This window comes from Silene latifolia, unplaced genomic scaffold (genome assembly GCF_048544455.1).
Source record: "Silene latifolia isolate original U9 population unplaced genomic scaffold, ASM4854445v1 scaffold_197, whole genome shotgun sequence".
NCBI lineage: Eukaryota > Viridiplantae > Streptophyta > Magnoliopsida > Caryophyllales > Caryophyllaceae > Silene > Silene latifolia.
Genome location: NW_027413160.1, coordinates 312,678 through 335,712, shown reverse-complemented (window position 1 = coordinate 335,712; position 23,035 = coordinate 312,678). Strand labels below are relative to the sequence as shown.

At 43.0% G+C, this 23,035-nt stretch overlaps 1 protein-coding gene and 1 non-coding gene across 2 annotated transcripts; one reads left to right on the top strand and one right to left on the bottom strand.

Moving 5' to 3' along the window:
- On the bottom strand, positions 1 to 21,831 carry LOC141638202 (uncharacterized). Its single transcript, XM_074447608.1, has 2 exons — positions 19,698 to 21,831; positions 1 to 1,985 (listed from the first exon to the last, which is right to left on the bottom strand). The coding sequence occupies exons 1-2, from the start codon at positions 19,711 to 19,713 to the stop codon at positions 1,252 to 1,254; spliced, it is 750 nt and encodes a 249-aa protein (XP_074303709.1). The 5' UTR covers positions 19,714 to 21,831; the 3' UTR covers positions 1 to 1,251.
- Positions 1,778 to 1,884, top strand: LOC141638204 (small nucleolar RNA R71). Its single transcript, XR_012542041.1, has one exon. It is a non-coding gene; the product is annotated as a small nucleolar RNA R71 (small nucleolar RNA).
- Positions 21,832 to 23,035: the final 1,204 nt, after the last annotated feature.

The following is a 23,035-nucleotide window of genomic DNA, read 5'->3' as shown; positions in this document are numbered from 1 at the left end:
AATGTGGGCATCTTCGGGCATATCTAGTACAACGAAGTCAACAGGGAAGAAGAACTTCCCTATTTGCACGGGAATGTCCTCTAAGACTCCTATTGGCTGGACACAGAGCGATCACCATCTCTCTTGTCATGTTCGTGACTGCAAACCTATTCAACTTTAACTTCCTAGCAAGACTCAAAGGCATTACACTAATACTGGCTCCTAGGTCACATAAGGCTTTCTCAATAGGAAAGGTGCCAATATTACATGGGACTGAAAAACTACCTGGGTCTTTTAGCTTAAGGGGTGCAGTATGGGTCAAATAAGAACATGACTCCTCAGTTAATGCGACAGTATGCACAGTTTCAAGTGACTTCTTTTTAGACAGTAATTGCTTCATAAATTTCATGTAAGCAGGCACTTGATTGACTAACTCAAGAAAGGGAACTTGTACGTTTAAACTACGAACAACATTTTCAAATTTATTAAACGATACCTATTCCTTCGTCGGCACCAATCTCTCCGGATAGGGGGCTGAAAGTAGCAACTTAGTCCTCTCCTCTAAGTCTCTCATGCCGGCGTCGGTGGACTTGGGCTGAAAATCCACCACCTTCTCTTTGTTGAAGCTCGAACCCTCTTCAGACCGTCTCAAAATGAACCATTAATCGTCATCGGGTCGTACTTCAGAACCGGAACTGACCCATCAGCATTTGGGTCTTGCCCCAATATTTTCGGAGTTGTCGTACCCCGAATCAAGTGATCCCTCAAGTTATTAGGCATTGGAGGACGAAAAGAATCACCTTCAGCAGCACTATCAGTCGATCGACCAGGTTGGTCAGTCGATCAACTTACTTCTACAGGACCAGAAGCTACTGTTTGTCGTGGACTGGTCGATCGACTGGGTATGTCAGTCGATCGACTAACATACCTGCTGATCGTCTTTTTCTTGTTTTTGTTCGTCACTGCCTTCTCCTTGCTTGGTTCCGCCTCATCTTTTTCAGTGGCGTCCTCAACCATAATGGGCCCATCAAGGGTAGACCCACTCCTCAAGGTGATAGCATTAAGGGCCTCTTTTTGCTCTGTCTGCGTCGGTAAATGTCCCGGAGCTCGGGTTGTATTCTTGCTAGCCAATTGAGCAATTTGGCTCTCTAACATCTTCATCCCGGCCTCTCTAGCTTGAGACTTTTTCAGCAACAAGTTCTTCAATTCAGTAAAATCGGAACCATGGGACTACTGCTGCTGCTGAGGGACATACGGATGCTTTTGGTACGGCTATTGCTGTTTATGAGGGGGCACATAACATTGTTGCTGCTGCTGCTGTGGAGGTTGAGTTGGATTTAGGACATTTTGGCTACTCCACCTCAGATTCGGATGAACATTCGGCTCATAATAGGTGTTTGTCTGCCTATAGTATTGAAAGGCAGCACAAGACTCAAAGGGAACGCTGCAGCCGTCTGCAGCATGTCCTTCTCCTCCACATCTCTTGCAGCTGAAGGGACCGTCTGAAACAGCATTCACGTGATAAATTCCTCCTTTTGAAGCTCCTCCCAACTCGTACTTATCAAATCTCGCCGTGAGAGCCTCTAATGCAGCTACAGAAGGAGATTCAGCACTTCTCCTTTGATTTCCCCTCGAATTCCCATACTCAACCTTATGGGTGGCCAAATCATCAATGATGTTCCACCCCTTAGTCTCTCCAACATTCTCCTGTAATCTATCACTAGCTGCAGCATCCAGGATAGCTCTCTGACCGTCATAGAGCCCATTATAGAACTGATTGCATAGGCTCCACTTCTCAAACCCATGGTGCGGAATGGTTCGAACCAGCTTCTTGAAACGGACCCATGCCTCATGAAATTTCTCATCCGGACCCTGTTTAAAGCTCGTGATCTGAGCTCTAATGGCATTCGTCTTCGAGGCAGAAAAGTATTTCTTGTAAAATGCCAAGGCCAACGAATTCCAGTCGGTGATCCCATTAGCAGCTCGATCTAGGTCTCTATACCACTCTGTAGATACCCGTATCCGTCGATATTGGAATTTATAGAGAACCCGACAAACACCCGATGATGATAGGACACATGTATTCTTTAGTTGTCATTGTCATTATTTGGAGCTCGTTTTACGATGTAGAATGGGCGTGGTCGATGAAGTATTTTATTAATTTAAATGATATTTAAATTAATGTTTTTTTAAGTGAATTCATTTTATTAATTTAAATGATATTTAAATTAAAGCCTTTTTTAAGGTGATTTCAATTTATTTTATTTTGTTTTGAATTTATTTTCTTAAGTTTATTTTATTGAAAATAAAATAAATATTTGATTTGAAAAATCATTTTATGAGTATATTTGGTTTGAAAAATCATTTATTTTAATGTGTTAATTGATTTGAAAAATCGATTTAAAAATCGAAAAAAACTCGTTTTGAACAAGCGTTTTTGAGCTCGATTTTAGCTCGGTTTTTGAGCCCGTTTTCTTTACGAATTGGCACGAATCTCGAGTACACTAACCAATCTAAGCCACTACCCATCCAACCCCAGTTCGAACCCCATAACCACGGCCCAAATTCCATCCCAAACACCCCCCAAACAGCCCGCATATACACGAGCAGCCCCCCTGTTTTGCAGCTCAAATCCCGAGCCCAAAACCCGCTCCAAATACCACCAAAACCCGTACCCATTAACCCTAACCCATACCCTAGTATCCTACCCATATTACCCTAGCTTAATCACCAAGAAAACCCCTCTCAAACCCTCACAAAAGCTGCTGGACAGCAGCTATGCGTGAGCAGGCCCGACTGCCTCTCCCTCTCTTTTACCCTACTTTACTCCTTATAAATACCACCCCTTCACCATACATTCATTCCTATAAGTTCTTCATACATCCTACCATCACTCACAAGCTTTAAAACTCAGAAAGAAACCCTAATTGCCTCTCAAAAACCCTCCACAAAACCGACATACAAACTGAAACTGTTTGTGTGTCCTCCTCGAAAAACAATTCGTTCCTCCCTCAAAACTCCATCAAAACTTGATTTTCTTGTTCCTAATTAACCACATAACATCCATCTACACATTAGACAAAGATTTACGAGCCAAATTGCCCTTGAGAGTACACGAAATCCCTCGAAAAACAGAGTGTTATACACTCTGTTTTCGCGGTTTGTTCCTGTCTGTCCAGTTCTGTTTGTGCTCGTTTTTCGTGCCCAATAACTCAAACCGAGCAGGGGTTGCTTTAAGATCTATGTTCTTCTCTCTTTCTAGTTTTCAAAACATCTTTTAAATCGAATTTTCATCGTGAAACGAGGGAGAAATCATTGTTTGAAAGTTGCTGTCCAGATTTGCCAAAAACGCGTGTTTGCTTTGTTTCTTCATCGACGACGGCCTCTCGAGATAAAATCTACCATCGATTACGACCCAAGACGGTGTCAACGATACATGTAGGTTGAGGGTGCATCAAATCCTCCTCTTTCTCCCTTTTCTATTTCGTTTTTATGTTTGTTCTTTTATAGTTTGTTTTGTTTGTTTATCGCTTTTTATTTATCGTTTAAATTAACTATGAAACTAGTTTAGTCCGAGTATGAGTTAAAGTACCACCATGAACACCCGCGTTGAATTGAGATGGGAAAAGAAACCGCTACATCAGTCGGTCGTACACCCCCGTCTCATTTACATATCCTCGTGTTCAAGGTAGGGCATAAATAAAACGAATTTCTAACTTCCGTTCCTCGCTTTTGACCCTTTGTTTGTCTCGGCCAATTCGACCCACCTTAGGACCCGTTGCATGTTAGTATGACCTCTGATTGTTAACATATGACTTATTTAGATGACATTAGATCAATTTAATAACCTAATTAGACACGATAGGTGGCTTCGACATAATCTTTAAAATCAACTAACAATTCTGTAACTTAATGAAGGCATCTCTCTCTTTCACCTAATTTCTCGCTAGTGTAAGAGTGCGTGATTAGCACCTTCTTATTAACACTCGATGAGTTAAATTAATTAGCGAACTTGACCTAATTTGACCCCTTTTGAGCCGTGTAGAATACACAATTGGAAGACCTCTTTTCAATCGATCAACGTCGTTTCTAACTTGTTTTCTAATTCGTTCCGAGCTCGTTTCGCAATCAATTGATCCAACTAATGAACCTGACCTAGGACTTAGGATAGCCTTGTTTGGGTTTGGCCGTGATTTGGCCGTGGCCTTTGGCCTTTCCTGGTTCTTTTGTTTTCGCATCGTTCGTTCTTTATTTGTTTGGTCACTTGTAATTTATCGTTTGGTAGTTTGGTTGTAATTTTCAAGTTAGTTTTCTTTTATCGAGTCAAAACCTCTTTCAAAAAACCTTGGTCTTGTTTGGTTAGATAGTTGTGCCCCAATGCATGTAAGAGCGTAGTAAATCGCATGTTGTTTAAAGCAACATGGCCCGATTTATGCTAATGCATGCTTTGGTGTGCGGCCCTATGTCTAATTCGATGAGATTGAGCGAAAGCACACATCACGAGGAGTGACCCAAGGCCGTGAGTCATGTAAGCCGTGGGCCACCCCTCTTGTGCACGCTTTTCTAGGCCGATTGGCCGTGTGTGTTGTCATGTATAGTGTTGTATGTAGCAATTGTATTTAGATCGAGTTGTATCTTTAATTTGTTGTTGTGTCGGCATGAAATGCCTGGTTTGTAATAGGTAGATCCCAATGGCTCCCCCATTCCCCCTTTAGCCTTGTTTGCTTTGTTTTGTATGTTGTTAGATCAATCAACCCACATGCTAAATTACAACTTTGACAAAGTTAGTTTAGTTGCATCTAAAACGACATAGAAATTGTTGTCACATGTTAGGGTTTAAAACGATGTTTGCATTTCATATATCGTAGTAGCTATGACCTTGTTTGAAATCCATACTTGACTTAGTAGAGGCCGTTATTGACGGGCGGGGTTGGGTGTCCTTATGGGCTTCCCAACACGTACCCTCACCCCTTACTCAAGATCTATGGTTTGTGGATCCGTCTAAATACCATTGGATTACGAGAGTCATTCAAATCGAGTGATATAGGGTACAAGTCTTTATCTTTAATCACTCGTAGTCGATTGGCTTTATGCTTTTCGATGAAAGGTGTGAAGTTGACTTGAACGGTTCCAAGTTCCCAAAAAACTTGGTGGCGACTCTAATATGTCTTAATTCGATTTGAAAGAACCTCGAGTCGATTATGCCTAGTGTGGATCCCGCGGACGCAGCCTTCCGAGGGCCTTGTCCACGATTTGGCGACTCACTGGGAAAAGAGGACTAGTTACACTTTGTTTCTAGGGTCTTTTCCTCCGAGGTGAAACTTGAAAAGAAAGTGTTGGAAAGTAAAACATTACTCATAGTGCTACGATTCATGCATAAACCCTTAAGGACTTGCCCGAGCCATCCCAGCGTTTCTTCGTGATGCGTGGGGGGCGACGTCCCACTATGCTAGGAAGCTGCACATTGCTCGCTTCCACTTCACCTCGCGTGGTTCTTGATGGTGGGGACGATCTTCTAGGTACTCTACCTTAACACACCTTGCTCTATAAGACCGCAAAAGGATGGAGGGCATAGACCTTCTTGTAGATAACTTGCCGAGACTTAGAGATGTCTAGGAGCATACATCCTTATAACATGAGAATGACAATGTGCAATTTGCTTTCCCGAGTCTTTTTCGAAATTTCCCATGTCCTTTTCAAAACCGAACTTTTGAACAACTTACTTTCAAAATAGCATGGTTTTAAAAACGCGGAATGCTGCCCAAATAGGACTAGAATTTTCGGCCCAAAATGAGCTTTTATAGCCGGCATGCTGCCCATTTCAAATCTCATTTTCGAATCAATCTTTCGTTTTTTTAAAACCAATCCAAAATGCCTCTCGAACCTCAACCAAGCATGAAATGAATCAGGTCGTGTCCGGGTCATGGCCGTGTTAGGCCGGGTGTGTTTCGTTCTAAGAGTCTAGAACACGACCTTGTTGGGTCACCCAAGCTCACCTCTTGGGCCTTGAGTCATGTTGGTCGACCTTTTGGTCTAGGATAGTCCACAGAAACGTCCAAGCTAGGCCCTTTAGGACGTTTCACCTGAACCCATGGGCTATGTTAGCCCAATCACGGGTTTAGTCACACCAAGTCCAGTTTAGAATCGAGTTATGACAGTTTGAGTCATGTCGTTTTGCCGAGTCTAAAATGAACCAAGGTCTAAATCCAACCGTGAGTCGAACCTTTGGTTAGTCAATCTCAAGTCGAGTCTTTGTTTGAGTCAAGTTGGGGTCGTGTCCTTAAGTGTGAAGGGGCTCTTACTTTAAATATTGACTCAGTACGGGGTTTTCTTGTAGAAAGGCCGCCAAAAACCCGACGTCAAGCAATGGAAGATGCTGTTAACAAGCTTACAGAGGCCGTGAACCTCATGATGACCCGCATGGATGCAATCAAATCTAAGCTGGGTGAAGATTCCCCTCCACCTCTGACTGATCTGGAGAAACGGTTCAAGTTCATCGATGACCGTTTGAAACTCTCCCAGGGGAAGAACATCCACTATCAGAATGCTAGGGCCTATGCCCCAGTTCAGGATAAGTTGCCCACGAACATGGTACTCACTGACATCCCAAAGTTCAAGGGCACCGAAGATCCAGTCCACCATGTTAAGGCCTATAAAGGGTACTTAGCACTGAAGGGAGTACCTGCTGATATGCTCTCTGAAATTTTCGCCCAATCTCTGGGTGAACACCCAAAGGCGTGGTTCTATAATCTTGACCTCAAGAACTTCCCCACTTTCGAAGATATTACGGTGGAGTTCTGTAAGCACTATGCTGACAATGTTGAGATTCAAACCAACATAAGGACTCTGGAAGTGATGACACAGAAGGAAAAAGAGGGCTTTACTGAATTCCTCACAAGATGGCGCGCTGAAAGCGTAAAACTAGCTAAGAAGCCTGATGAAGTCGAAATGGTAGATAAGTTCGTGAAGAATTTACGACCTGTTTACCGTAATGCTCTGAAATACCAAAATTTTGGTTCTTTCAAAGAATTGATAAGGATCGGGATAAAGGTAGAGGACGATGTCCGAATTGCCAAGCCGAGAAAGCCAAAGGGATACCAAGGGGCTTCGTCATCTAAAGCAAAAGCACCAGCAGCGGCCCACTTTGTTGAAACTGTCAATCTCTTAGATGGAAAGTCAAAAAGGCCTCCGCGCCAAGCTCCGAGGGTATTCACCGATATCGGGTGCACTTACGCCTACGCTCTCCAAAGGCTCATGGCCCAAGGAAAGTTGAAGCCCATTGGCCCAACTCCGGATCCACCTGCTGAACAACAAGGCAAATGGTACAAACCAAATGCCTACTGTGCCTTTCATCAAGGGAAGGGACACGATACTGAAAGATGCTTTAGACTAAAGCACGAAATTCAAGATATGATTGAAAACGGAACGCTCCCAATCCCGGCCATAAAGCCCAACAACGTCACCAATCCGTTTGGCGACCACACTAACTTTGTCTCTACCGAAGATAGTGTCGATTACTCTCACTTGATCCGCCCATGTCGTCTAAAAGGGGTTTTAGTCGGAAGAATATTCGTGGATTGCTCCGAATTCCTACCAAGCTCGAGAAACGAGATTACATTCGGAGATTTTGTGGTCGATTGTACTCCTTACATACTCCGAAGCAGCAATGAAGTTAATGGCGTTTGGGCTGATGACGAGGATGATGTTTACCTCGTCAAAGGTGCGACAATTCCTCACACCCAAGAAGAAATCTTAAAGGTGAGGCAAGATGCCCTAGAGTCAAACTATTTGACTAGATCCGGACGCCCGTATCGTGTGGAGAAAGCTAAAGATACCCCGAACAAGACACCTCTCAAAGAGCCGGTAGTGGTCGAAGTTCTTGGTGAAGGGTCGACCTCCGAGGCTTCCCTCATCAAGCAACTTATCCTGAGCTCTTTCGAACATCGTCAAGCTTTGTTACAAGCTTTGATGAACATGACCGTGTCGTCGAATACTACTCCTGCGGACATGGTCACTCACATCGCCCAGAATCGGCCTCAGATTACCAACGCTGTGACATTCTCCGACGAAGATCTGCCACCGTTCGGGCCTCGACATAACCTGGCCCTCTATATTGCTACCGTGTGTCTCAACAAGGATATCCCTATGACCTTGGTTGACGACGGATCGGCTGTCAACGTATATTCTGGGCTTGGAGAAGAATGACTTCATCCCCACTACGCAGACAGTTCGGGCATTCGATGGCACTGTGCGTCGAGTGAGTGGACTTGTCGACCTGGTTGTACAGACTGGGCAAGTGGAAAAGAAAATAAGTTGCCAAGTAATTGACATATGCTCATCCTTCAACTTATTGTTGGGAAGGCCCTGGATCCATCTTTGCGAGGGCCGTAACATCAACGCCGCATCGAAAAATCAAGGTCCCACTCAATGGCAAAACCGTCACCATTGACGCCACGCCAATTGCGTGGCGGGAGGAGACATTACTTCCGAAGTAAGGGTCGAAGCTACCAATGACTCATGTGGTTTCGAGATTGTCAATATGATCGAGCCGAACTCCGGCGAGAGAATATGGATCTATACACGGAAGCCATGCTGCAGTGATTCTCAAGACTGGGAAATACTTCGGTTTCTCTCTATACCCTAGGAAGGAGGGTACATTCGAGTTGAAACCACCAATAGCCAAAGGAGTAACGTTCGGGCTTGGATATGAGCCCACTGGGAAAGATCTGCTGGAAAAGAGGGGAAGAACGATCGAAGATCGAGATATTAAAATGGGACCGTATCACCTAACTCTAAACGGTCACTTCGTGAGAGAGCTGGGAAGAACTCCCTTGCATGGACTTTCCCGAACCTATCTTTGACCCAAAGGAGAACCTTATGGTCCCGGAATCGAAGTATTCCAAGATTGCTACTACATCCCCAAGACATTCGACCGTGATGCCAGTAGAAACCAAACCGGATCCAATAAATGGCGAGAAAGCTATGGGTCTTCTTTTCGGTGAAGAGAAGAAATCACCAATACCAAACGAAGATTTGGTAAGCATGATCCTGAGAAGCGAGCGGTTCGACCCATCTACCCTCATCACCGATGTGGATCCTCTTAGGACCAACACGGGATGGCGGAAAACAATCAAGTGGACTGACAACAAAGGACTTCTTTTCAAGTTGACAACGGGAGAAGGAGAGATGTTCAAGCCAGATGATGTTACCGATTCTGAGTCTGAGTCTGAGTCGGAGTCTGAGTCTGAGATAGGTCCTAAGATTGAGTCTAAGGAGTCAGGTGTTGAAAATACCCCTCCCCTAGCTTTCCCTTCCTATGCACCTTTTCCTAATGGTGGTATTCCGGGGCCTGTCCCGAATACCCCTATCTCGCCACTGAGCTCTGATCAGTTGGCTCAAATGTTAGCGCGCGCAATTTCAAATCAATAATAATATGAACCAATTTGCTTACGACTTCTCTTACTTACATTGCAATTCAAATTTTGAAAATGATTGTTTTAATAATGACATTGAGACTGAGGTCGAGGATGAACAGTTGGTCGAAGAAGAAGAAGAAGAAGAAGAAGAAGAAATGGAACCACCTCTACAGTTGATAAAAGGGTTGGAAGAGTACGAACAGAAAACTTCGATCATCGAAGATACCGAAACCATCAATGTAGGTACAACCTTAGAACCACAGGAGCTTAAAATAGGAACTACTTTAAGTCCCACCGAGAGACAAGGGTTCATTGGGTTGTTACATGAGTTCAAAGATGTCTTCGCATGGTCCTACAAAGACATGCCAGGCATTGATAGGGAAATTGCGGAGCACAGGATCCCAATCAAGCCGGGATATAAGCCGGTCAAGCGAAACTACGCAAAATGCATACAGATTGGTCTCGAAAGTCAAAGAAGAAATCGACAAGCAACTCAAAGTGGGTTCATCAAGGTGTCGAATACTCGGACCGGGTGGCTAACGTCGTTCCGGTGCCCAAGAAAGATGGTAAAGTTCGGGTTTGTGTCGACTTCCGGGATTTAAACAAGGCAAGTCCGAAGGACGATTTCCCATTACCTCACATCGACATCCTGGTTGACAACACGGCAAAACACGCGTTACTATCCTTTATGGATGGATACGCCGGTTATAATCAGATCAAGATGGCGAAAGAAGATATGCATAAGACTGCGTTCAGAACGCAATGGGGAACCTATTGGTACACAGTAATGCCTTTTGGGTTGATAAACGCAGGGGCTACATACCAGAGGACCACGACAACATTGCTACATGATATGATGCACAAGGAAGTCGAGGTTTATGTCGACGACATGATTGTCAAGTCAAAGGAGCGTGATGGCCACCTTGGTACGCTACGCAAATTATTCGAGCGACTGCGCAAGTATAACATGAGGTTGAATCCACAAAAATGCGCATTCGGAGTCACATCCGGCAAACTGTTGGGTCACATCGTTAGCCACCGTGGCATCGAGGTGGACCCATCGAAAATAAAAGCCATAATGGAAATGCCTCACCCGAAAACCGAGAAGGAAATTCGAGGTTTCCTGGGAAGAATCCAATATATAAGTCGGTTCGTGGCAAGGCTAACTATGATATGCGAGCCAATTTTCAAGAAATTGAAGGTCGGGGAACACGTCGTATGGGATGATCACTGTCAAGCTACGTTCGATAAGATCAAAGAAATACTATCTTCCCCTCCCGTGCTCAGCCCACCAACGGCTGGGTTGCCACTTTTGTTGTATTTTACAGTTACGGATACTGCAATGGGGGCAATGCTGGCACAGATAGTCCATAAAGAGGAAAGAGCAATTTACTACATTAGTAAAAAGTTCTTGGAGTATGAAATCAAGTATACTCAGCTCGAAAAGACGTGTTTGGCTTTAGTATGGGCGACAAAGAAGCTACGGCACTACATGCTCAGTCATAGTGTCTGCATCCACTCGAAGATGGACCCTATCAAATACTTGTTTGAAAAACCGATTACGAACGAACGCAGGTGTCAAGATGGACTTTAATGCTTTCCGAGTTCGACCTGAAATATGTACCGCTAAAAGTGATAAAGGGAAGGGCGGTTGCAGACTTCCTGGCGGATAACCCGATAGAAGAAACTGAGGTTGTGGATACGTGGTCGTTTCCCGACGAAGATATCGTTCCAATAGACAATGATACGTGGGACCTCTATTTCGATGGAGCATCGAACTATAGGGGATACGGGATAGGAGTTCTACTCATTTCACCAGAAGGTGAGCATGTTCCCATTTCGATCAAGTTGGACTTTAACGTCACTAATAACGCGACCGAATATGAAGCATGCCTACTCGGTTTGCACAAAGGCTCTCGAGTTAGGCATCAAAAAGCTTGTAGTACATGGGGACTCGTCACTAGTGATCAATCAAGTGGCCGGGACGTGGAAAACCCGAAGTGATAGCTTGGCTCCGTACCAAGCGAAAATCGAGGAACTAGAAAAGTTGTTCGCCGATGTCAAGTACGTGCACCTCCCAGTCGAAAACCGGTTTCGATGCACTATCAAAGCTAGTCGCTCGATCAACATACCGATCATATGGATACTATGCCGATATGTGTCGAACGAAGATCATCACCTGCTTACGTTAATGTAATCGGAGACACAGAAGAAACCGAGGCCGAACCTTGGTATCATGCTATTCTGAAATTTAAAGAATCAGGAGAGTATCCACCCGACATGGATAACCGCGAAAGCGCTCTATTCGAATGCTAGCCGCTCGATTCGTTAGAACCAATGACGGACAATTGTACAAAAAGACCGCGCAAAATATCCTTCCGCGATGCATAGACTCACCAACTGCGAAAAGAGTCATGGAAGAAGTCCATGACGGAGAGTGTGGCCCACACATGAATGCCCATATCTTTGGTTCGTAAAATCATGAGATTAGGGTATTATTGGACCACGATGGAGACAGATTGTCGCCAATATGTCAAACATTGCCATAATTGCCAAATTTTCGCAAACATACAAAGACGTGCCGCCATCATCATTATATATTTTGACATCACCATGGCCTTTCTCAACATGGGGAATCGACATTATTGGAAAGGTCAACCCATCCGGAACAGGTGGGCATTGTTTCATGCTAGTCGTCATCGATTACTTCACGAAGTGGGTAGAAGTGAAATCATACAAAGTTCTACAAGCAAAGCGGTAGCAAAGTTCATTCGAAATGAAATCATTTGCGAGATATGGGGTGCCGCATGAGCTCATTAGCGACCATGGCACTCACTTCCAGTTGAAACTAGTAATACTTGAAAAGTATAAAATCAAACACCACAAGTCGTCACCGTATCGACCTCAAACAAATGGTGCGATGGAAGCCGCCATTAAGACAATCACTTTGTGATTCTCGGAAAATGACCGACAATTATCGCGAATGGCCGGAGAAGATACCGTTCGCACTATGGGGATACAGGACGTCTATTCGCACAGCCACCGGAGCAACTCCGTTCTATTTGACATATGGGATGGAAGCGGTCCGACCTATCGAATTAGAGGTACCTTCTTTAAGGATTCTGTTAGAAAGTCGGGTCCACTGAAGCCGACGGGCTGCAAGCCAGGTATGATTCCTTGGTCATGCTCGACGAGCGATGGTTAAATGCGTTACACCATGTTCAACTCTATCAGAAAAGGATACAAAGGGCATTTAACAAAAAGGTGAAACCTCGAGGAATAAAGGATGGGGATTTGGTCCTAAAGTCTGTGCGCGCTTTACTACCAATCGACCCGAGGGGAAAATTCAAGCCGAATTGGGCCGGTCCTTACAGTAAAGAAAATATTATCGGGAGGCGCATCGGTGATAGATCTAGATGGAAATGACTTTGCGAATCCGACGAATTTGGATCAATCAAGAAATACTATCCGTAGAACTCATTCTCAATGTCGTAAAATAAAATTTTGAATTGCAGTGCTCGTGAGCGAGTCTAGGCCGCGGCACTTTTGCTTCGCTGCTTTTTGTGCGTTATAAATCGATGATTGTAGCGCATTTGTTTTGTGGAACTACGAGCTCGGTTTGATTCTGTTGATAACAGATACGTAGGCAGCTCTTTAAAAGAGTACAACCGACCCTTCCTTAAATAAAATGAAATTTTATGCAGAAACTGGGAATTTTAATAGATAGTAAGTCTTATTAAAGATCGGGCGATGCCCATTACATCCTTCAAAAGAAAAAGGAAAACAGCTAGCAACAAATAATAAGTAGTAGTATTAAATAATAGATTGGAGTCGAAGGCTCCTACATCTTCTTTTTCCCTTTGCCTTTTGGGTCACGTGACCGAGGCTCCTGCAGAGGAGGGGTAGTTGCGTTCTGTCTAGCGCGCTTCTTAGGAGGGATCGTCATTTCCTCCCGAGGGCCCAGCCTATCTTTTACACTCAAGCGAGGACCAAGCCTCACCTCCAAGGCTGAGCCCGAGTGTGCCTTTGAACCCAACCGTTTCCACACACCTGTCGCTTGTGAGTCAGTCTTAGGAGTCTTATCAGTCTTAGTTTCAGGTTCAGATGCAGACGAAAGATCGTTAGCAAAGAAGTCGCGACTGCTTCTGCCTTTGTCATAATATTTGATGTCGACAAGCTCATCCTTCCGACACAAGTCCTTACCTGATTCGGTCTTCTCTTTAAGCCATTTAGTATAAGACGGGGATACCCAGGTAGTCTGAGGGCGCGCAGATACGTACCAAAGACGCCTTTGGTGCCACCTCCCGAGCCAATCATCACATATAGAGGAATTCAGCTCTCTTGCTCGTCCCAGAACAGCCTCACACTTGGGAATTATTTGTCTACGGCCCATCTGACGCAGGACGCGGTCGTGGTAAATGTGAATAGACCTCTCCAAACCCAGTAGTTGCAAACGTCTGGTCTTATCATCTTCCGGAAGGATAGTAAAAGATTTGAGGCGAAGCCAAGGCATGAACCAGCAAAGAGGGCGACCTCCCCCTTCTGTCAGCTTGTTTCGCCAATAGGCAAGGTCATTTTGATGCTCGTCTTCATACCGCTTGGCACGCATAGTCAGCATACGGGCGAGATACGAGCTGGGCTCACGCGGCGGGGCGAAGAGCCAAAATCTCTCGCAAAGCCACACCTGAAAAAAAAAACAAGAAAAAAAAAAAAAAAAAAACATGAAAAAGAACGAAAAAAAAAAAAAAAAAGAAGAAGAAGAAGAAGAAAAAAGGAAAAAGGAAAAAAAAAAAAAAAAAAAAAAAAAAACGTGACAAAAAAAAACGAAACGAAAAAAGAGAAAAAAAAAAAAAAAAAGAAGGAAAAAGCGGAATTGTGGCAGGAATCGTGGCAGAATACAGCAAAATCGTGGCAGAATGCAACAAAATCGTGACAAAATCGTGGCAGAATGCAACAAAATTGTGGCGAAATATAAATAAATCGTGGCAACAACACAAGAATTGTGGTAAAAGGAAAATCAATCAAGGATGCGAAATCAGGAGAATAGATTTTGTTACCTGCAATAGACGGGAGCATCCCGACCAATCGGCACCAGGGTTCATTTTCTTAGCATCTAAACCCCGGAGGGTTTCAGCGAGAATAATCCAGGAAGGGTTATGTCCCGTCTCCATCTGAGACACAATAGACAAAAGCTTCGCTTGTCCTACACAAGTTGTCTTGTTCATCCTACCTTTAAAGACATAAAGGTATAACATGATCAATCCAAAGGCCCTGCGGCAGTACGCTGGCAGTAAAGTACTGTTTCGCAAGATACAAAATTTCCGATGAATACCAAGAAGGTTGACTTCGTCACCAGTAACTATCTCCTCAGACTCCGTCCTGGAAAGGCCAAGGCAGTCTAGATATGTTTCACGCCACCCCGAATGAAATTTTGGTATAGCCGGTATGGCCTCAGCATCCCATCCTCCCAGGGCAGAAAACTCTTCGGGTAGAGGGCATATCTCCCCCTCAGGAAAAGCAAAGACATGGTTACAAGGATCCCAATAGCTAAGGCAGTGTTCCAACAACGCAGGTTGAAGGGGGATCTGGCGTAAGGGAAGTAATTGTGCCAGTTGAGCGGTCTTTAATTCTTGTCTCTCTGCGCCAGTGAAGTCTGTCTCCCACGCTCGCATAGCACTCGCTAGATTATTCATAATGATTTATGTTATTTGCACCAGTTTGGGGGAAAGCAGAATAAATTTGGCAATACAGCTCTTCCTTATATATAGAAAGTATAAGGGAAGGAAGCATCTAGGATGACACCTCTAGAGTGCCGTTTTTTTAGCCGTGTGGGCCTTGGGTCGCGCGCCTCTTAGGCCCGCCCCAGTTCACACCAGTCTTTGGCACGATGCATCGGGTTTTCGCACATCCATCGCGTTTTGGGGAGCGCCGGAACGGCTGATTTACATTTCTACCCTCGACAAGTCCATATTTGAATTAAAGCCCGTGCACACTTACGGTTTTATTTTCTTTTTTTGTTTTGCGGTAGCGGGCTACGCCCACGTTGTTTACGAGTCATATAAAATGTCTGAGTCGCATTTCATGCTCACCTATCAAGGTCCGACTTCAAAATTTCAAAATCTCAAAAACTTTTTGCGATTTGTGGATAGATGATCCAAGTAGTAGAATCTTTTCGGGTCGATGGCCCAATTATCCAAAATTTCAAATTCAAACTTCGGGTCGATGGCCCAATCATTCAATATTTCAAATTCAAACTTCGGGTCGATGGCCCAATCACACAAAATTTTCAAATTCAATTTTCAGGTCGATGGCCCAATCATTCAAAATTTTCAAATTCAATTTTCGGGTCGATGACCCAATCTTTCAAAATAATCCAATTTCAAGATCGATGATCCAAATGTGCTTATGTGATGATTATTGCTAGTACGTTTTTGTGTTCTAATTATAGCAGGATATGCTTCAACTGGGGGCTCTAAAGTCTTCGACTTTAGAGCCATTGCAAACTGGGGGCTCTGAAGCCGTAGGCTCCAGAGACCATTATCAAGATGTAAAGGATGACATCCACCAAGAATTCAATTCAATACAAGAGTATGAAATGGAAGAATTCCGTAGCTGAAAGCAAATGATGAAAGCGGTGGCAACCTCCTTGGAAAGTCCCGTCCCATTCGGACAAGCGCCAGCAGATGATAAGTTTTGGGCAAATGTCAGCAGATGATAGATTTTGGACATACGCCAGCAGATGATAAACTTTGGGCATGTGTCAGCAGTTGCCGAACTACGACGCGGTTGGATTCCGTCGAAAACGGATACGTAGGCGCCCGAGGATAAGGCTCAACCCACCATTTATGCAATTTATGGGTCGATGACCAACGATGATAATTCGACGCAACGAAGCAAGAGTCGGTCCCAGTTTCGGGTATGATCTCTTCTTATGGTCAAGCGCTTATATACGCAAGTCTAATGGACTATAAACGACCCGAAGAATCCTCAGGTCGAGAGGGACCTGGGGTATACTTTGACTTTCGCCTTGTCCAAGCCTCAGTCAAAGTGGGGGCTCTGTAGATACCCGTATCCGTCGATATTGGAATTTATAGAGAACCCGACAAACACCCGATGATGATAGGACACATGTATTCTTTAGTTGTCATTGTCATTATTTGGAACTCGTTTTACGATGTAGAATGGGCGTCGTCGATGAAGTATTTTATTAATTTAAATGATATTTAAATTAATGTTTTTTTAAGTGAATTCATTTTATTAATTTAAATGATATTTAAATTAAAGCCTTTTTTAAGGTGATTTCAATTTATTTTATTTTGTTTTGAATTTATTTTCTTAAGTTTATTTTATTGAAAATAAAATAAATATTTGATTTGAAAAATCATTTTATGAGTATATTTGGTTTGAAAAATCATTTATTTAAATGTGTTAATTGATTTGAAAAATCGATTTAAAAATCGAAAAAAACTCGTTTTGAACAAGCGTTTTTGAGCTCGATTTTAGCTCGGTTTTTGAGCCCGTTTTCTTTACGAATTGGCACGAATCTCGAGTACACTAACCAATCTAAGCCACTACCCATCCAACCCCAGTTCGAACCCCATAACAAGGCCCAAATTCCATCCCAAACACCCCCCAAACAGCCCGCATATACACGAGCAGCCCCCCTGTTTTGCAGCTCAAATCCCGAGCCCAAAACCCGCTCCAAATACCACCAAAACCCGTACCCATTAACCCTAACCCATACCCTAGTATCCTACCCATATTACCCTAGCTTAATCACCAAGAAAACCCCTCTCAAACCCTCACAAAAGCTGCTGGACAGCAGCTATGCGTGAGCAGGCCCGACTGCCTCACCCTCTCTTTTACCCTACTTTACTCCTTATAAATACCACCCCTTCACCATACATTCATTCCTATAAGTTCTTCATACATCCTACCATCACTCACAAGCTTTAAACCTCAGAAACAAACCCTAATTGCCTCTCAAAAACCCTCCACAAAACCGACATACAAACTGAAACTGTTTGTGTGTCCTCCTCGAAAAACAATTCGTTCCTCCCTCAAACCTCCATCAAAACTCGATTTTCTTGTTCCTAATTAACCACATAACATCCATCTACACATTAGACAAAGATTTACGAGCCAAATTGCCCTTGAGAGTACACGAAATCCCTCGAAAAACAGAGTGTTATACACTCTGTTTTCGCGGTTTGTTCCTGTCTGTCCAGTTCTGTTTGTGCTCGTTTTTCGTGCCCAATAACTCAAAACGAGCAGGGGTTGCTTTAATATCTCTGTTCTTCTCTCTTTCTAGTTTTCAAAACATCTTTTAAATCGAATTTTCATCGTGAAACGAGGGAGAAATCATTGTTTGAAAGTTGCTGTCCAGATTTGCCAAAAACGCGTGTTTGCTTTGTTTCTTCGTCGACGACGGCCTCTCGAGATAAAATCTACCATCGATTACGACCCAAGACGGTGTCAACGATACATGTAGGTTGAGGGTGCATCAAATCCTCCTCTTTCTCCCTTTTCTATTTCGTTTTTATGTTTGTTCTTTTATAGTTTGTTTTGTTTGTTTATCGCTTTTTATTTATCGTTTAAATTAACTATGAAACTAGTTTAGTCCGAGTATGAGTTAAAGTACCACCATGAACACCCGCGTTGACTTGAGATGGGAAAAGAAACCGCTACATCAGTCGGTCGTACACCCCCGTCTCATTTACATATCCTCGTGTTCAAGGTAGGGCATAAATAAAACAAATTTCTAACTTCCGTTCCTCGCTTTTGACCCTTTGTTTGTCTCGGCCAATTCGACCCACCTTAGGACCCGTTGCATGTTAGTATGACCTCTGATTGTTAACATATGACTTATTTAGATGACATTAGATCAATTTAATAACCTAATTAGACACGATAGGTGGCTTCGACATAAACTTTAAAATCAACTAACAATTCTGTAACTTAATGAAGGCATCTCTCTCTTTCACCTAATTTCTCGCTAGTGTAAGAGTGCGTGATTAGCACCTTCTTATTAACACTCGATGAGTTAAATTAATTAGCGAACTTGACCTAATTTGACCCCTTTTGAGCCGTGTAGAATACACAATTGCAAGACCTCTTTTCAATCGATCAACGTCGTTTCTAACTTGTTTTCTAATTCGTTCCGAGCTCGTTTCGCAATCAATTGATCCAACTAATGAACCTGACCTAGGACTTAGGATAGCCTTGTTTGGGTTTGGCCGTGATTTGGCCGTGGCCTTTGGCCTTTCCTGGTTCGTTTGTTTTCGCATCGTTCGTTCTTTATTTGTTTGGTCACTTGTAATTTATCGTTTGGTAGTTTGGTTGTAATTTTCAAGTTAGTTTTCTTTTATCGAGTCAAAACCTCTTTCAAAAAACCTTGGTCTTGTTTGGTTAGATAGTTGTGCCCCAATGCTTGTAAGAGCGTAGTAAATCGCATGTTGTTTAAAGCAACATGGCCCGATTTATGCTAATGCATGCTTTGGTGTGCGGCCCTATGTCTAATTCGATGAGATTGAGCGAAAGCACACATCACGAGGAGTGACCCAATGCCGTGAGTCATGTAAGCCGTGGGCCACCCCTCTTGTGCACGCTTTTCTAGGCCGATTGGCCGTGTGTGTTGTCATGTATAGTGTTGTATGTAGCAATTGTATTTAGATCAAGTTGTGTCTTTAATTTGTTGTTGTGTCGGCATGAAATGCCTGGTTTGTAATAGGTAGATCCCAATGGCTCCCCCATTCCCCCTTTAGCCTTGTTTGCTTTGTTTTGTATGTTGTTAGATCAATCAACCCACATGCTAAATTACAACTTTGACAAAGTTAGTTTAGTTGCATCTAAAACGACATAGAAATTGTTGTCACATGTTAGGGTTTAAAACGATGTTTGCATTTCATATATCGTAGTAGCTATGACCTTGTTTGAAATCCATACTTGACTTAGTAGAGGCCGTTATTGACGGGCGGGGTTGGGTGTCCTTATGGGCTTCCCAACACGTACCCTCACCCCTTACTCAAGATCTATGGTTTGTGGATCCGTCTAAATACCATTGGATTACGAGAGTCATTCAAATCGAGTGATATAGGGTACAAGTCTTTATCTTTAATCACTCGTAGTCGATTGGCTTTATGCTTTTCGATGAAAGGTGTGAAGTTGACTTGAACGGTTCCAAGTTCCCAAAAAACTTGGTGGCGACTCTAATATGTCTTAATTCGATTCGAAAGAACCTCGAGTAGATTATGCCTAGTGTGGATCCCGCGGACGCAGTTCCCGAGGGCCTTGTCCACACACTCCCTTGCAGCATCATGAAGCGAGAATATAAACATGGTCTCCTTCACCTGATCCGGAGTCACGCCAGTTGGTGGGGGTATGGAACAGCAATAATCGATAAATGTCTCCATATGCTTGGCTGCATCTTCAGTTGCAGTTCCCCCAAATTGGTTCCTCTCAACCAAATTGATATAGGACGGTTTCGGCTCGAATTTTCGGTCTTCCCCTGGTAATGCGAATCCTTTGTAAAGATTCGCAGCTGTCGGCTCAGAGTGACTGGCTATACTCGCTTCTTCAGCCATGACAGGAAAATCTGGAGATGTGTCGGTCTCAGCTGAAGAAGTGGAAACGGGAGATGGATGTGGATCCTCCTCAAATAGCTCGTTCTCGTAGTAACTAGACAGAGTACTCAGCTCTTCCTCTGTCGGCAATACTCTAGCTGATCGTCTCAACTCACGCAAAGTCTTCTCAATCTCTAGGTTGAACGGTAGTAATTCACCACCCTGTGACCTGCGCATAAGAAGAAACTACAAAATAAGTATGAGAATAGTTTAAAGAACGGATGTCCCTTAAACTAAAAAGAAAGACTAAAATAAAACAACTAATAATTTTAAACAATTGCCTCCCCGGCAACGGCGCCAAAATTTGATACCCGTCGTTGTGAGTACCAAAAATAAAATTTATAATGCCTATTAAAACTAACAGAAGCTAGTGGTAACAGGGTCGAACCATAGAGAGGCGTGTGCAATTATTAGTTGTCTAATTCTAGTCTAAGGTAACGAATGTGGGGGTTGAGTTGATTTGGTCTATAGCTAAAACAGTAAAAGACAAATAAACTAAATAAACGGATAAAACAAATATTAAAAGGGTGCTAAGATGGTCGGTTCACTATAGTTTCGGCGGCGGCAAACTAGGTAGATCTAAAACAAACACGTGAGACGGGAAAATAAGAGGTCCTCTCGGTCCACTCTCACAAGTAACATCTTTCGATCTCGCTACAAGTCCCTAATATCACTAATACTAAATTTCGTCCTGAAAAGTGACTAAAAGGCTAAACTAACTTATATTTCGATCTCGTTAATCTAGTCGTCTTAATTAGGTAGGCTATCTCCCTTCCCTATCTTTCGATCTTTATTGGGTCGGTCAAATCCTAAACATTCAACTAGTCGCGTGCACTCGATTCGTCAAACATAGCAATTAAATTAATTAAAACGAAGCATATCTCACGAGGCCAGTCGATCGACCAAGGTAGGCGGTCGATCGACCGTGGCGCGATTTAGGGTTCCCTATTCTAATGCCGCCTAACCTACAGATTCCCTACATTCTAGCACAGGGTATTTAGCTACTCATGACTACGATAAAAACAAAAGTAAAATTGACTGATAAAACTACTGAACTCATGCTTGAAATAATTGAACAAACAAATAGCATAAGATGATGATTTCGGCTTTGGGAAACTAACTAGCAATTCCTATACTACGAATGAAATAAGCAACGAGACAGAACGGAAGAATACCGAAAAGGAATCGCAGGCAAAGATCCAGAACCGAAAGCGAAAGTAATTGTCTTGAACACGAAATAATCTTTAGAACCCTAATTATCAATGCTAAACTAAAACTGAATAAAAACTCGACAAAAAGGGAACTGCCTTATGCTGAAACTAAAGCTACGTTATATAGGAATACAACGTAGTTCTAATTTCCTAAAACCTAATACAATGGGCTTCAAACTACTCGATATTTTAATTCACGTCTGAAAGAGCGTCTTGGTCGATCGACCATGAAAGGCAGTCGATCGACTGCTCTTCGCTGAACAGTGGCTACTGGAACTCGTGGGTTGGCCGATCGACTATGGGCAGCGGTCGATCGACTGAAGTAGCTGATACTTGACTTCTAACTTCTCGTGGATTTGTCTTTCGGGCCTCGAAATGCGCACCAAGCTCGTTCCTTGAGTAAATACTTCACGTCAAATGCAATGCAGGATACTCGGGGACGGATTTAGCTCAATATCTACTCATTTCCGCATAAATCTGCAATAATACATAAAAAAAGCGAAAGTAGACGAAATGGGGCAAATAGTAGCCTTAAACTACATAAATGAGCTCTGAAATGCGTGTAAAATAGGGTGTAAAAAATCATATAAATGACACGCATCATGCTCAACTTGGGAGAGATGAGTGCTCAAGTTTTCCACGGTAGCTAGGAGTCGAAGGACCATGTTGTTGGTTTCGGCAAAAGTCATAGCGGATGAAGGTTGATCAGCTTTTGGAGCTTCTGGTTGGCGATTGATGGCACCCAAGGGATCCCTAATTGACATAACGACGGGCGTTATAACTTGTCTTGGCAAGGTATTGCACAAACAAAGGCAAGTGCGACACATATGTATAAAAGGCAGTTTTGTCGTGAAGACGCGACGGTGTGACTAGGTTATGAGTTCATTAGAGATCGTGAATGACCTCTTGTGTTTGAACTTTTGGTGCATGAATTTGAACTTAGACTCGAGTGTCAACTTTGGCATAGTGATGCCTAGACAGATAACTTATGACTTACTTTGGATCTGCGTTGAAGCCGTGACGCCGTTGGAAAAGACATGTACACAAACTTGACCTTTGACCCGTAATGTGGGGGAAAGACGGGTTTAATACCCGAGGGGTTTTGACTCTCCTAATGCCATTGAAGATGTCTCGACAATTAGGCGACACGACCTAGACCAGAAGGTAGGTACTAACTTCGGCGGAGACTCGATGTTCTCTAGATGACTTGACTTGAAATCAACTGGACTCTAATCGAATCGAGGCTGAATCGGAAAGGTGGACTGGAATTTTCGAAAATGGAAATTTTCAAAAAAATTCATTTGTCGTTTTATGGACGACTTCCAAAGAGTAGGGATCTTTAGAAGGTCGGCCAGTTGAAAGGGTTGTCTTAGGTTTGTTTTCAAAAGACGGTTTGAGTTGAAATTGTGACGGCTCTGAAACAATGTATTGTTTCCGAAGACGGTTTTTGAAATTCCTCACGGATTTGAAAATCGAGAATTGAAGAATTTGGAATCTCATCACAATGGTCATGAAAACGGTTAGATTTGTTTTCAAAGAAAGTAAAATTGGGTTGAAAATTTGAAAACGGTTAAATTTGTTTTCAAAGATTTGTTTTTGATTTGAAATTTGAAAAAGGTTAAATTTGTTTTCAAAGATTTGATTTCGTATTGAAATTTGAAAACGGTTAAATTTGTTTTCGAAGATTTGATTTTGAATTGAAATTTGAAAATGGTTAAATTTGTTTTCAAAGATTTGATTTTGAATTGAAATTTGAAAACGGTTAAATTTGTTTTCAAATGGTTTGATTTTGAATTTGAAATTTGAA